At 41.0% G+C, this 14544-nt stretch overlaps 2 protein-coding genes across 2 annotated transcripts in view; both read right to left on the bottom strand.

Moving 5' to 3' along the window:
* OTOGL (otogelin like) overlaps positions 1-1645 on the bottom strand; it is a 97070-nt gene extending 95425 nt beyond the window's left edge. The window contains exons 1-2 of the mRNA XM_075727956.1: positions 1567-1645; positions 526-565 (exon numbers count right to left, since the gene is read on the bottom strand). Of these exons, the coding sequence (XP_075584071.1) occupies positions 526-565; positions 1567-1645 (119 nt within the window). The remainder of the gene's footprint in view (positions 1-525; positions 566-1566) is intronic.
* A 6228-nt stretch (positions 1646-7873) lies between these two features.
* On the bottom strand, positions 7874-11152 carry RPS16 (ribosomal protein S16). Its single transcript, XM_075711510.1, has 6 exons — positions 11113-11152; positions 10970-11025; positions 10268-10369; positions 9395-9491; positions 8220-8267; positions 7874-8071 (listed from the first exon to the last, which is right to left on the bottom strand). The coding sequence occupies exons 2-6, from the start codon at positions 11015-11017 to the stop codon at positions 7926-7928; spliced, it is 441 nt and encodes a 146-aa protein (XP_075567625.1). The 5' UTR covers positions 11018-11025; positions 11113-11152; the 3' UTR covers positions 7874-7925.
* Between the last annotated feature and the right edge of the window lie 3392 nt (positions 11153-14544).

The raw sequence follows: 14544 nt of genomic DNA, 5'->3' as shown, positions 1-14544 counted from the left end.
CCGACTGGATGCTCCCATTGAAATTAGTGGCATAGTTCCCATTTAATTCAATGGGATCAGGAACATTCCCTAGTTTGGGTTTTGTTTGGATTTCAGCTTCTGCATGAAAACTTGTATTGAAAATGTTTATTTTAAGGCTGTATAACACTTACTTTTCTGTGCTTCAAATAGCAGCTAGGATTTTATCATGCAATTAAAACTGTAGAAGGGTATTCATTTAATGTATTTTTCCAGTCATGAAATCATGATCTCATCCTGGTTTCATTCCATTATTCCTCTAAGCTTTCTCGAGACCATAGAAGTATCATTTTTCATAAGGACCTCCATTTTTCAAACCAGCCCTTTATGTAAATTCTTTGAAAAGAGTTGTAAACATTCTGAAAGTGTGTTTCACATCCAACGTACATGTACATGACATTTTACATGTCGAGTCCAAGGCTGTATTTTACTTTCTAGCTTGCACTGCATCACACATTCATTCTTGTTCTGTTTGTAGGACTTGACAAATAAGGAATAAAAACTTACCTTGAAGTTCTTCTCAAAAGAGAAAGCTTGCAATAAGATCCTGTAGATTAAAAAGGCATCACATTAAATGTTTTTTCTACAGCCTCACTCTGCACTTGGCAAACAACAGTTGTCAAGTTTAAAACAACACTATTGAATTTTGTTCTTTAATGGTCCTAAGTTTTCCAGAGCATCTTTACACAAACTTTTTCCGTTTCCGAGGGATGTGGTACTACATGCTTTCCTTCCTGAGAGTTTGATTCTCTCAAGTACTCATCGCCTGCAAGTTTCCATGGTCTCAGTTCTGGTACGTGCTACCATGAAAAAGAGCAGAGAGTTCATAGTTCTTCAGAGGCTCAGACCAAAACTGATAAAATACAAGAGGTGCTCAGAGCTTTCCAGAATCAAACTTCTGAGGTGGTTACCTATAATAATTTTCTGAATGTTACTTGTAAAACTCAATTGCAATCCACTTAAAATGCTCTAGAGTCCATGCTTTAAAAAACAAACAAACAAACAAACAAACAAACACAAAACCCCCCTTCTTTCTCACATTGCCTTAGAAATCTTTATAATTGCTACAAGAAAACTATCTACAAGATCCATTTGCGTTACATAGAAAATAGGATCATTTCTACAACCAGAAGAGCGATTATTTACCCTAGCATTCTAAAAATGCTTAAACAAACTCCAGGTGCAGTCTGATCAAACAAAACCATACCCCACTGAAAATCATTATATGCTTACTCATCTGGCAATAATGGCAAGAAAGCCAAGAAACTTAAATTTTGTTCCTAAATAATTGTTTTGTAACAACTTCAGACATAAAAATATATCTTTAAAAAAATAAAAGAGCTATATTTTAGTTTCTACATCTGTAAGAGAGAATGGTGATATATAGCTTTTTAACCTGTGTTAAAAAACTTTTTTATTTATGAATTCCAGCAAGCATCAAAAAAATTGCTTTATAATGATAGAAAAATAAGGAGCCATATTATTAAAATATTTAGAAAAATCTTCTTAAAATTTAGGATTACTACAAAAATGGAATAAATTTCTTACCTTGCAAAGAGGACAGCAGCAAATGAAGTAAGAATATACTCCACGTTATCATTAAATTGAGCTTTCCCACGATGTTCATTTCAGTATAACTTAGTAATAGGAAATTTATCCAAACTAATGGCTTTGTTTACGATGGCATCTTAGACCTACGTATTTCTACAGTGTGTTTAAATCCTTTTAAAGTTAGATAGTTGGATGCATTATTTATAATAATGCAGTGCAAAAAAGGGAAAGAAAAGGAGACATCAAGCTTGGTAGCTACACACAGCTTCAGGAGCTTTGCAAGCGTTGCATGCAACTTTCTGGCTGCATGTGTCTCATTAGTAATGCACGGTAACTCCTCAGCAGAGTCTGTATTAGTTACACTTTCACTAGACCTGTGAGTATTACTCCTCTGTTGAATTGAATCGGCCCTTTATAACATAGCAGACAGTGACATAGAAATGTTGCCATGTCATGATGGTTTGAGAGTTCCTTCAGTTGTCACACACCTTTGTGTGTGTGCTTCGAGGCTTGCCCTGAGTGCTGCCCTTTACTGCTTATTACAGCGAAATATTTTTGCAAGACCCTGCAATGATGCTACTGTATAAGTTATAACCAGGTGGTTTTAGAGATTAACATATTGATGTTCCTTATCTGTTCTAAAAGGAGAGACATGAACTTCCATTAAATAATATACCTGGATTTTTAAGAATATTTTAGATACATTTTTGTGTACAGTTTGCTTATTATCACAAAAGGCAGCTTCCCAGAGGATGAGTATATTTCATTTTTAATAAAACATGTTATGAAAATCTCATATTAGCAAAAAGGAGAAAGAAGTCAACAGGGCCAATGGGTTTTGTTTCCAATTTTCATTACAATATAAAAATATAATTTCACCAAAAATAAAAATGATCATATTTTAAAATAGAAAAACCTTACCTGCCTTACCCTAACATTAACAGAATCATTAAAAAGCACAGTTTTAAAGACACATATAAGGCTAATTGAAACTGCTACTACTCATTTTATTTTGCAAAGTCTATCTTTTGCCTAACCCTCCACTCTTCCTAGGATGTGCTTTGTGAGACCCTGTGAGCATGCTACAGAAGGTGGGTCTGGACCAAAATAAAATTCAGAAGTTGATGGCCTCTCTTGGGTAAAAAGTTCTCCCATCATTTATTCTAGCCCTTTCTCTTTCCTGCTCCCCAGCTGGACTAGAAGAGAAGGCAAAGGAAAACACTCAACTTCTCCAACCACAAAGACAAAACCCTGTGTCCACACAGCAGCCAACAGTACTCATGCAGGTTCAGGATCACTGGCGGCCCAAGGATACTTAGTGCAAACTGATACATGTTATAACACTACACTATGTTTGGAGTATTTCTTAAGAATTCTTTTTATTACTGTTGGATCTGAGAAGCTGACATTCACATAATTCACATTTCAAGAGGTTTTTTGCTTTGTTTTTACTTCTGACTAGCTATGGGCTGGTGCCATGCACTGGCTGCTTATCTGCAGCTAGACTGCTGTTAGTTTCATCTGCTCCATGTGGTCCAAAACCACTCTAGACTGCAAACAGAAGCAAAAGAAGTGAGTTCCTGGTCCAAATTAACGCACCGATGTAGTCATACTCACAGACTGTGAACTACTATGTGGGCACTTATCTTACAGGAGGTGGCAGAGACTACTCAGCATTTTACTCTCTCATAAACCTACTCTTGGAGGATGATGCCTTAGGTTGCTCTCAAGCCGAGATGAACCCAAGCATTAGAGCTTCCAAATTCCATTACCAGTCTCTGTCTTATCTAGCTAAGTCTGGTTTAGAAACTGTTTCAAACTCTTCTGAGAAATCTGATCTGGGATTCTTCCCTTCGTCACGACCGTATTTCATACCATGCTTCATATGTAGCTTCACAAATAAATCTTTCCTTTAATATGAATGAACACTTTTGGTTTAACAGAAACTATCAAAAATAGCCTTTCTTCCCCCCCCCCCCCCCCCCCCATTTTTCTATAGCAAAGTTGAGGGAATAGAATCATAGAATCGTTTACGATGGCATCTTAGACCTACGTATTACTACAGTGTGTTTAAATCCTTTTAAAGTTAGATAGTTGGATGCATTATTTATAATAATGCAGTGCAAAAAAGGGAAAGAAAAGGAGACATATTTGGTACATGTTAGTATTTCACAGTTGTTTAACTTCTCATATTTAAAAAGTAGGCCAAGCCTCATCAGCTGCAAAGGGACATTGTAAGAGTTAGAGCAACAGGTTTCATTAGGTCTGGATATCTCTGCTCAAGGCAGGGTAGGAAACAGCACAGTCCCAAGCACGTGAAGGATGTTAGCTAATAAGAAAAAAGAATTATTCAGCCAACTACACTGAACTGTAACTCCAAGGACTATATTAAGAAAGAGATTAAAAAAAAAAATCAAATTATATCAAGGCAACAACCACATTATCTACACAAGTAGTAGAATACTCACAGATTAGGACTCCTGAAAATTTTGAACACAAAAAATGCACTAGAAAATAATCACTTTTGTAAGAAAACAAACATGATGGAGAACACACTGGTCCATTGTTTAAAAATGCTAGTATTACATTTTTAAGTTACAGATTTTTATTTAAAAATAAAATTTAAATATTTTAATGTTAATATATTTGTATATCACAGTCAAAAAGAATTTGGCCCAAATTTTCCAACATAACATTTAGGAGGACTTAATTTTATATACAGGTTACGCAGTTTATCAGGATTATAAACAATGGGTGAGAAAATAAGCGCCTTCAGTGCCACGGGTACAAGCTTGCCCTGGTTTGGAATCGGATCCACTGTCGTCATTAACTGTCGTCATGGAACTTTTTAGAGCTCACACTCCAGCCTTCACTGAACTGGTATTTTCAACAAAGAATTCAAGTGAGGCCACGTTTTGATGTGCGCACCTGATCTTCCTAAGGATTAGCGTCAGTGAACCTAATGAAAGAGCTGGACGATACAAGGTTAGGGGCATTTCTTCTTTTCCAAGAACCGCCTCCACAGCTGCTCAACAACCTTGCTAGGGGCTTGAAGATCAAACTGTTGCTATTTCTCTTGGAAATGTGTCTCTCAGTGCTCAATGACAAGAGCTTTGTCGCCATCTCTGCAGAATCGGGACGTCAGGGAAGGAAACATTTTTATGAACAGGTTTTCTCCTTACACCTCCAAACTTCACAGTAGTTACACTTCCCCAATGGAGTTAAGCCCTCTAGTGGGTGATCAGTAAGTAACCATTTAGAATAAAAAGCTCCAGCCACCCAGGCAGACACCAGCCCGATTCCATGAACAGTTCTCATTTAGCAAGCCAGTCTGTGGGTATGACATCACTCTACAGGATTAACGGGGCATTTTTTATAGGATCAGAGTTCAGTTCAGAAAGCATTTTTATTATGCTAAGAGCCTTTTGGCTGAAGAAATGACTTGCAGATACCATCTCTGGATATATTAGTAGCAGCGCGAGTTTTATTTTCAGCCTTTCCATAAAAGAACAGCAGAACAAAAATCCCCAATTGTTACAAGCTGTTCTGTGGGCAGAAAAACTGATACATCGGGTTTCCCCATAGCTGTGAAATCCACCCTTAAGGTTACTCGCATCAGGTATTGCATCTCCCCCTGCCTCCCTGAGCTTCAGACCACAGTACTTTTGTGTCCTCTCGTTTTCCCTGCATCCGATTGCTCTAACAGCTAGGCAAAAATCAGTTCTGGACAAGCCACAGCACAGGGTACGTATGTGCCAACTGGCAGGGCAGTACGCATTTCCTAAGCAATGAGTGAGCCATTGCTTTTCAGTCACCACACGAGCCAAACAACTAAAAGGCTTATTTTTCCTCAGCTGAAGCTAATTAACATCTATCAAGATGCCAGTTTTCACAAAACTCATAGGAATTCAAGTAATGAAATTTGAAGTTAGCCCTGCACAGCATCTTTTCCTTAGAAAACCAGGCTAGAAGGCAGAACATCACAGTTTTCAGCAGCCCAAGAGCTAGAATAATTTGCGAGCAACTCTACTACAAGGTAGAAATTCTGAGGAACTTACTGGACAAGACATGGGTCAGATCTGAGGGTGCGGAAAGGGGGGACTGAGGAAAGCAAACCATGTGTCTTGCCAAAGAGACAGCAAGTGTCTGGAATAGAATATCTCGCTTAGTGTAAGACAAAAAAATCCTGGTATGTAAATTGGCAATAGAATACACAACAGTCCCCTCCACTTCAATGGGAGTGTGAGGGGTTTGAACAAGAGTGTGCTACTTCTATTCAGGTCATGTAATGCTGTATTTTGTGGCAGATGCTGACAGCTAAAATGGGAGATGGATGGAGAATTCCTTTTCAGAAGGAATTTGTTAAAGTTACACGTTTAACTCTTGTGTAACTACACTTCAGTGAAGATGCCTGAAACGCCTTCCTACAGAAAAAGCAGACATCATAACAAACGTTAGCATCTATACCAAGCCATGAGCACCTATTTTCCTAAACTAGAGCAAAAGGGCAAAATTGTACTATTCTTTCCAATTCCCCAACCTAACTCACAAAGGAAACCGGTTTAACTTTGTGTTGACTGAGTACACTGAAATGACCTGCCATTGATCAAGTGGAAGAAATACCACATTAATAGAAAGCCCAGCGCAAATCTCAAAGTACCAAGGTGCTCCTGTAACAATCTCGGTATTGGCATACAAATGTACGAGACACAAAAATACCAGGCTTCAAGAGCAGCACAGCAGAAGCTAGGCTCTCAGTTGCTTTGTCTCCAATGTTTCTTCCAGCTCCTCTCCAAACTGGTTTTCAAACATAGAAAACTGCAGCCCAGGGCTGTTCCCATGCCTGTTGGGTCAGCTCATATCCAAGGCCTCACTCAATTACTTGCAACTCTTCCAAGGGACCAAATGAGCCTTTCCAACAGCCTTTTGTTGGCACATCCCACGTCTTACTCAGAACTTTACTCTTCTTCTTTGTCCCCGGGAGATCACTTCCAGAACAAAAATCTTCAGTTTCAATGGACAAGAAACTGGAACTTCTCCAACATTTCTTTTCATGTTCGATACACACACACCCTAGCTAGATCTTTGGAAATCAGTCATATTTCCAACTCCAGGTTTTTCCCCACTTACTTCCCTAAGGCCTTCAAATTGCCTCACCTAGCTCATGACATAAGCAACTGCCTGACTTCCACAGGGATTTTTCTTTTTATTAAATCATTTAATGTTGTTCTCCAGGTCTACATCCCTCTGTGCTTGTATTGCGTGAACATGTGGTTGAAGGATGAATAATTTGGACTCAACCTGATCTGTAACACAAAATCCATCTTACATTTACAAAATACTATTTTTGAAACAGAATTGAAACAGAATACATGGGGTTTGTTATTTAAAGAAATAAAAAAGTTTCCTACATTTAGATATACTACTCCAGAAAACTCCACCTCTGTATTGTCAGGTATAGCAAGAGTTCAACAAACCTCTCTCCCCTGCCCCCATAATTATTTTGGTTTTGACAATGTAAACTTTAAATACAGACATTAGAACAGCTGCCTGAATACCCACTTTAGCACCATGTTGTGGGAGTTACGCTTAAGGGGTTAATTCCTTACCACTAAGCAAGCACAAACAAAAGCAGGTCCTGCAGAGGGACAATACTCATTGCCATACAATATGCCATAGCAGTGTTTGGAACTTCACTCTCAGTGTGGTATTTCAGGTGAATATACAAGGAAAATAGAAGTCCTTTGCAAGAACACGAACTGCCAGCGCTGAAGCGTACGCAGCAAGATGCTTCATGCTGCATTACCCTAGGGCAGCAGACTAAAGCAAGTCACATAACACACAAGTTACCAGCTAGGGGTCAGATCCAGACTCTTGTGCATTATGGACTAAGTCTGTAACCAGGCTGAGACAGACATTTTCACATGTGAGGAACATGCGCTACTCATGTTGGTTCGTAACGCCATGAAGAGTGGCCATCCAGGTATGGAAAAGGTCCATGTTTAAGATTCACCAGAAAGGCAAAGATCAAACTCTGCTTTAATCAACTGCTACGCTGCTGCATGTACCCACAAAACCAGGAGGTAAGTGTTCTTTATGTTCTGACAACCACACGTTCATCAACAGGAGAAAGCTCTCCTTTCTTCCCAAGACCTTATCTATCTGGACTTACTATGAAGGGATAAAGGGCCAACAGCCCTCTGATTTTACTTTAATACCAATCGATTTGTGTATCAATCTTAAGTTAACACATACTGAAAAATCTGTTCACCCACAGAGAAAAACGCAATTTAGAAACATGAAATATATCAAATTCTCTTTAGGTTTATTGGCTGTCACATGACTGTTGAACAATTTTAACGGTAAGACTTCTGGTAGCGCGCACGAGCACCAGGTCCTCCAAACTTCTTGGATTCACAACGACGAGGATCTGCAACCAGCAGAGTCCTATCATACTGGATTAGAATATCCTTGATCTCTTTCTTGGAAGCTTCATCAACATCTGTTTAAAAAAAAAAAATTTAAAAAAATCTTCAGTTTAAGAAGTTTCACATGGAACAAATCCATATTAACTTTTTTTTTTTTGCACCAAAACTACCAGAAGCCATATATTTCCACTTAAGACTAATACAACAATCAAAACAACTTACATTTTTGATAGTAAGCCACCAATGCTTTGGAAATAGCTTGACGGATAGCTGTTAAAAAAAGACAATGGATGAGTAAGGACTGCAAATGTAGTTAAAACTTTAACACCAAGTGCCAGTTATCCAAGAAACTTGCTGTCTTGTTTTTTGCCAAATTGTCCTTTCCCTCCTTAATCTCCCCTCCCACATACTCCACACGACCATTGCTTTGGCAAATCTGAAGAAATCTGTGCCAAGAGGCCACCCACAGTTCATTTGTTGATTTCACAACTGCCAGCTAGCCAAGGAATTGTACAAGGGCGGTCTTGATCACCTCCTCTTCAGAGTACTAACGTAGGTTCATCTTCTACCTACAAGCACTCAATTTTCAAAATCCTTAGAAACACAATCCTCTGTAATGTCTATGCTTTTCAACAAGGATGAAATTGATCAGTGTGTTCAAAGACTAAGGAGGCAAAAGGGACAACAGGATGGTATGAGCAGTTCTTCTAGCATACCTCAATAAAACAAGCCTGTAACACAGTAATCCCAACTCAAACCGGGAGTATGGGCATAACTCTGAAGCTTTTGTTAGGCTGTTATGTGTCAGAACATTAAGATCAGGACTTTGGTGAAAACCTGAATTTTCTGAAAAAATGAATGCAATCAACTTTGAGACTGAAACATGTCGCTGTTCTTCATGCGGCTTCAGCTCCACTTCACTAACCTATACCCAAACTGTACCAGCAGAACAAATTATCATTCGTAAAGAGCAACTCTATCAACAGCTAACGCAAGTATGTTCTCAGTCTGCTCCACAAGGGAAAAAACTACCTAGCTTCACAGGTGAGCCAAAAGATGCTTCTGAACAACATGGAAATTTACAACTAAAGGTAAAATTTCTAATGATAAATGCCCTTTTCCCCTCCCAAAATCTTTCTGCTCAGCTGTGCTTCAACTGTCCTATCACACTGCAAGATGCAAAGATCATTTCTTCACATTTCCTCAGAATTTCATCAATTTACTTCATTCAACTTACTCTAGATGTTACAGCTCTGCACATAAAATATAACCAATAAGCCCTTAATAAGTGAAAAAGAAACTGAACATTGAGATGCGCAAGTTACTAAACTCAAGCCTCTTAAATACATGGCTTGACTTCTTCTAGCCCACACCAAAGACCCCACAGACAATCATACCATAGATTTGTGCTACATGGCCACCACCCTTTACACGGACTCTGATGTCAACACCAGCAAACCGTTCCTTCCCCAGGAGGAGGACGGGTTCAAGCAGCTGAGAAATAAAACACAGTTAAGAAAATTTGTGATCAGAGACAACAAGGATTAGAGCTTATAGTAGGTTTACAAATGTGAAGTTATTAAATGTTCTGAAAAATGGAGCCTTGATTTTACAAGTACACCCTCAAGTTAAGCACACCTTTCACAGAGTTCTTTGACATCTACTAGTACTATTGTAAAATAAGTTTACTGAAGTCTTGAATATTTTTTTTAAAGTTTAAAAAAATTTTACTAACAAAGCGTATGTACACAGGAATTAAGGGCAACAGAACAGTTTAAGGAGAATGCCGTAATTACATTAGCACTAGAAAAATAAATCAAGTTATTAAAATTGAAGATCTGAAGTAATTTGTGGGTGGTTTTGTCCACTATTTATTACACTTTATATTCATCTAGTCTGTTTTAGATTCTCTCAGAAGTGTTCAAACAGCTACTGTATTAAGTCCTAAAGAATCTTTTAAAATGGAGGGTTTTAAGTCACCCATTTCAACTTAAAAAAACGGATGCGACGTGCTGAAAATACTTCATGTTACATTAATATACATAAATCCGACTAAGCAAAAAACACCATCCCTCCCAACAAGAGAGTGGTAAGAAAACAGTTTTCTGGATTTTCTGAACAGCATCTACATTTCAAGTGATCAGGTAACACACAACCAAAAATGTAGTACTGTCAATAAGGCAATCAATTCTTCTCCAACACCAAGCAATCATGTGTGTAATAGTATTTTAATATCCAAGGGTGGTAGGGGAGGCTGGGTGGATGCTTACTTTGTACTGCAGAGTTCTGGGCTCAATCATTTCCAGAGGTCTTCCATTCACTTTAATGAGGCCATTTCCTCTCTTGCAGTGGGCAACAGCAGTTGCTGTTTTCTAAAAATCGAAATGTGTGTTAGCGCAGCACTTCATTTTTGCGCTAGTAAACTTGTATTTAATTTTAACAATCTAAAAATCTTAGGTTTATGCATAACATCTCACACTAGAGAAAACAGTACACTCCTTACATTCCCAGGTATTCCCTCAAAATATTAAGGCACCATCCTGATAAAGTTATATTCGGTATATAGTTATAAGTGCTATGCATGTAAAACATTTAGTTATAAATAAGGCCAAGATATCCTCTCCGTTCTGCAACACGGTATTTTTGTGGCTCATTTCCTCACAAGAGCCCACTACCTAGAATTATTCGAGCCATTAAATCCCAAAAGAGCAAATCTCCCCCCTCCCCGATTCCGCAGGGCCCCGTGGGCACGGCGCGCCCCGGCACCCCCGGAGCAGGACACGTGGGCTGCCGAGCAGGCCTCGCCACCGGAGGCCTTCCCGCGCCCCGGCCCCGCCGCACGGCCCTGGCGAGGAGCCGGCGCCGCTGGTCCCCAACTGGGGCCGAGGGACCCCGAGCGCGGAAGGCCACAGGCCGCGGCCCAGCCCGAGAGCGAGGAGCAGACGGAGGGGGCCGCCGCGCCCCGGCCTCACCTTCCGCCCGAAGACCTGAACGCTCTGCAGGGGGCCCTTGGCCGGCATGACTCCTCCTGCAAGAGAGAGGGAGGCGGCGTTAGCGCTGCCAGGGGAGAGGGCGCGAAGAGGGCGGCGGCGGCCAGAGCCCCCCGGACACTCACCCTCCCCTCAGCGGCGGCACCAGGAAAAGGCCGAACGGGGTTTCCCAGCCTCTCCTCAGGGGCAGCCGGGCCGCAAAGCGCAACGCCGTCTTCCGGCATTGCGACAGAGCGCCCGTCCGCCCCTCCCCTGCCCGCCCGCGCTTTGCGGCAGCCCGGAGCTGGGCGGGACGGGCGCCTTCCCTCGGCCCCGGGAGGCCGCACCTCTGCCTCCCCGGCTCCTTCCGACGGGGCTGCGTCCGCCGCCTCCCCCTGGCAGAGAGCAGCGGCCCCTGGGCCCTGCTGTCAGCCGGACAGGCTTGATAGGCGCTGGGGAGGGTTAAACGGGGCAGACCGGGCCTTCTGTAAGGCCGCCGGGCCGGGGCTGGGACACGCTGTGCCCGCACGCCATCCCCTTCGGCACGGTGGTGTAGGGTCACCCTGTCTCTTATTGTTCCGTTTGTTGGGGTTTTTTTGTTTGTTTTGTTTTGTTTTAAGTTGCTTTCGTCCCACACAGAATTGCCTCACTTTCTGCTTTTTATGTAAAATGATGGAGTCCCATCAGACCCCGTAAGCGCTGGGTAGGCGTTGTGCCCCTTTCAGGAGCCAGCTTGTCTCACCTTAATGCTGCTTTAATCCCGCTGCTGTTGAATCCGCCCGTCCGGGACCTGCCGCCGCTCCGCAGCAGGAAGGTGGCTGCCGCTCCCCGGGAGGAGGAGGCCGAGCGGCTGCGCCTTCTCCAGGTGACCGGGGCGGCGGCCTGGGAGCAGCACGGCCCGAGCTCGAACGGCTGCGGTGAGAAGCGGTGGAGGTCACTCACTGCCCGAGCTCTGTCATGGGTTACAGCAGCTTAAAGGACTTCTTGAGAGGGATAGAGAGGATGCACAGCCTGCGGAGGGATAGAGAGGATGCACAGCCTGCGGAGAGGTTTTTTTCTTCCCTCGAGTTACTTACAAAACATCTAGTGTTGACACCATAGCGCACCATGTCTTAGGTATCCCAGTCACAGGCTGAGCTTCTGGTATAATGAGAACAAAATGATGCCTTCCCCAAAAGGCTTGCAATCACTCTTTGTACCTCCTTGAGATGTAATACAAGGAATACAGCAATACAAACTACATAGATTTTTTAGTTTTAAAGTTTGGTAAACTGCTGGAGAAGATGGAGCATTGAACCTTGTATTCTAGCATTGTACACTGAAGCGTATTCAGGCAATTCTTTATACCCACTTAAATAGTCAGGGACCGTTATGTTTAAGATCAAGCCACGGAGTTCTTAGACTCGGGGCATCCATGGAGCACCATCAATTTGAGTTTTTGTCTCTGTTTTACTTGTTTAATCTCTGTCATAAAACATGGAATTTAAGTAACTTTCAGACTGAAAATATTTTACTTTTAAGGCCTGGTATTTAGAATGCAAAATTTTCCAGAAGGACAAAAGCAGAATCTGTCGATGAAGCAAGGTCATGCTTGTTAGATATTTTAAACGACAGAGATTTAAATTACTATGATTAATTAGAAAGTTGACTGTTCAATGAAACAATCAGTTCCTTTGTCTTTGGACAGGATTTTAAATACTGAACATTAGTCATCAGTCATGTGAGGATTTAAACAAGCACTTAGCTCTATGCAATTTGAGTGATTAGTTCTATTCAAGTGAACAGTACTGTGCAGAGCGTGTAAGGTTTAGCACATCTCAAACCCCCAATTGTACAAAGCTTTAACATGTGACCCGAAAAGTGATTTTTTTTAAGGCTGTTTCCTAAGGAACAGTGTTTATGCAGTCACACATGTCTATCATCCACTCTTTCCCCATCATTGGGGGAATGGTCACCAGCTTGTCGGCCAATTTCAGTTAGTTTTCACAGAAGAATGGAAATTTAGAAACCAATTTAGCTTGTACTTATTTGGTGAAAGTAGGTGGCTTTGTGTAAGAGAGATCTTTTACTTGCATAATGAACGCAGCTGCGGGAGCTGAAATATTAGACATTACAAAGCCGTTATTTAGGTGAAAAATAAAGAAAACTTAATACCTAATTAACCCACTCAGACAAAAATGTTCAACTAAGGATCAACCCAAAGGTGAACCATTAGTAACTGAGTTCTGTTGGGTGTTCAGGGCACTTTTAAAGAAAAGGAAAACAAATCTAAATCTGTTCCTTTTGTGGGCATTATCTGAGGTCTGCTAATAAAGACCTGTGTTTTGATAGCAAGTACACCATTAAACAGGGGGGTTCAAATGTCTGCTTGCATAAACCTTACCTTTGGGGAGCATGCTTGCTTAGGTTCTGCAAAATCCATCCCCATTTGGGTGTTCATCTGCTGCACACTCTTACTGGAACTGAAAATGTTCATCCTAGAAGAACCTGTATATAAAGGGAGTGATATGCCTACACAGATGTATCTTTCTGTTTTCTGTTAGCAAAATAAGATAACCAACATATATATTGATAGTGTAGCCTAGAAGGTAAGGTTAAAGGCTTTGTGCTGCTTGTTTCCTTTGCTTTCTAGCATAAAAATGGGAATAGAAGCTACAATGCATTTAGAGACCACCTACCACAGAAATTAGGCTGTAACACAGGAAGAGAGAATGAGATCATAAATATCACCATATACAAAAGAAACAAAAAAAAAATACCAGAATGGAAAAAAAAAGTCAGGTAAGATACTATATTTTTAAGAAAAGTCCAAGCACTAACAATATCCCTAGTTAGTTTTACTGAGCACAGAATACTTTAAAATGGTAGTATGTCTCTCATTTCAAAAATAATAACATAGTAATAATCTTCAAGCACCACCTACAGACTCTTGTCTTCACTTCCTTTTTATTTGTAAAATAATTGCACCTGTGGAATGTAAGGCACTTGTTTGGCAGCCTTTTTTTCTTTTTTTTTTAACCTTACTTTGCACCAGTCTGAAGAGTTACAAAGCATGCAAAACAGTGAATAATCATGCCCAGGGAAATCAAGGTGTATTTGCTGGTAAGCCACTCTTACCAGAAAGAGCTTTTCAGGAGAAAGCTGGCAGGTTTGAACCCATCTTGATAGGGCATTTTTATTAATACCTAACAGGAGGGAAAATATTTGGATTTGCCTCAAGTCTAAGTCCTTGATTTCATGGTGATGCTGTATTGTACTAACAGATGATCTCTTGTTTATCTTTGTACCAACAAATATCTTAGAACTACTAAATCTTTTACACGGGCGTTTAGTGAGGCTTTAAGGGACTGAGTCTCTCGCTGACTGACCTCCTCTGCTGAAGCTGCTTTGACCTCATTGCAGGCTGTGTTGTAAGATGCTGCTGTGACCTGCTCTCCTCCCACAGACCAGACGTGCACTTCTGCTCTCTCCCTTCGCTGGAAAAAGCTAGGGTATAGCAGCAGGGTATAGCGCTATAGGGGAACGTCTCCAATGATGTCTCCAGTTGTTTCCTTGCTTTGCAACGGGAGCACAAACCT

The sequence above is a fragment of the Pelecanus crispus genome, chromosome 1 (assembly GCF_030463565.1).
Source record: "Pelecanus crispus isolate bPelCri1 chromosome 1, bPelCri1.pri, whole genome shotgun sequence".
Lineage (NCBI taxonomy): Eukaryota > Metazoa > Chordata > Aves > Pelecaniformes > Pelecanidae > Pelecanus > Pelecanus crispus.
This window is presented reverse-complemented; position numbering and strand designations above follow the sequence as displayed.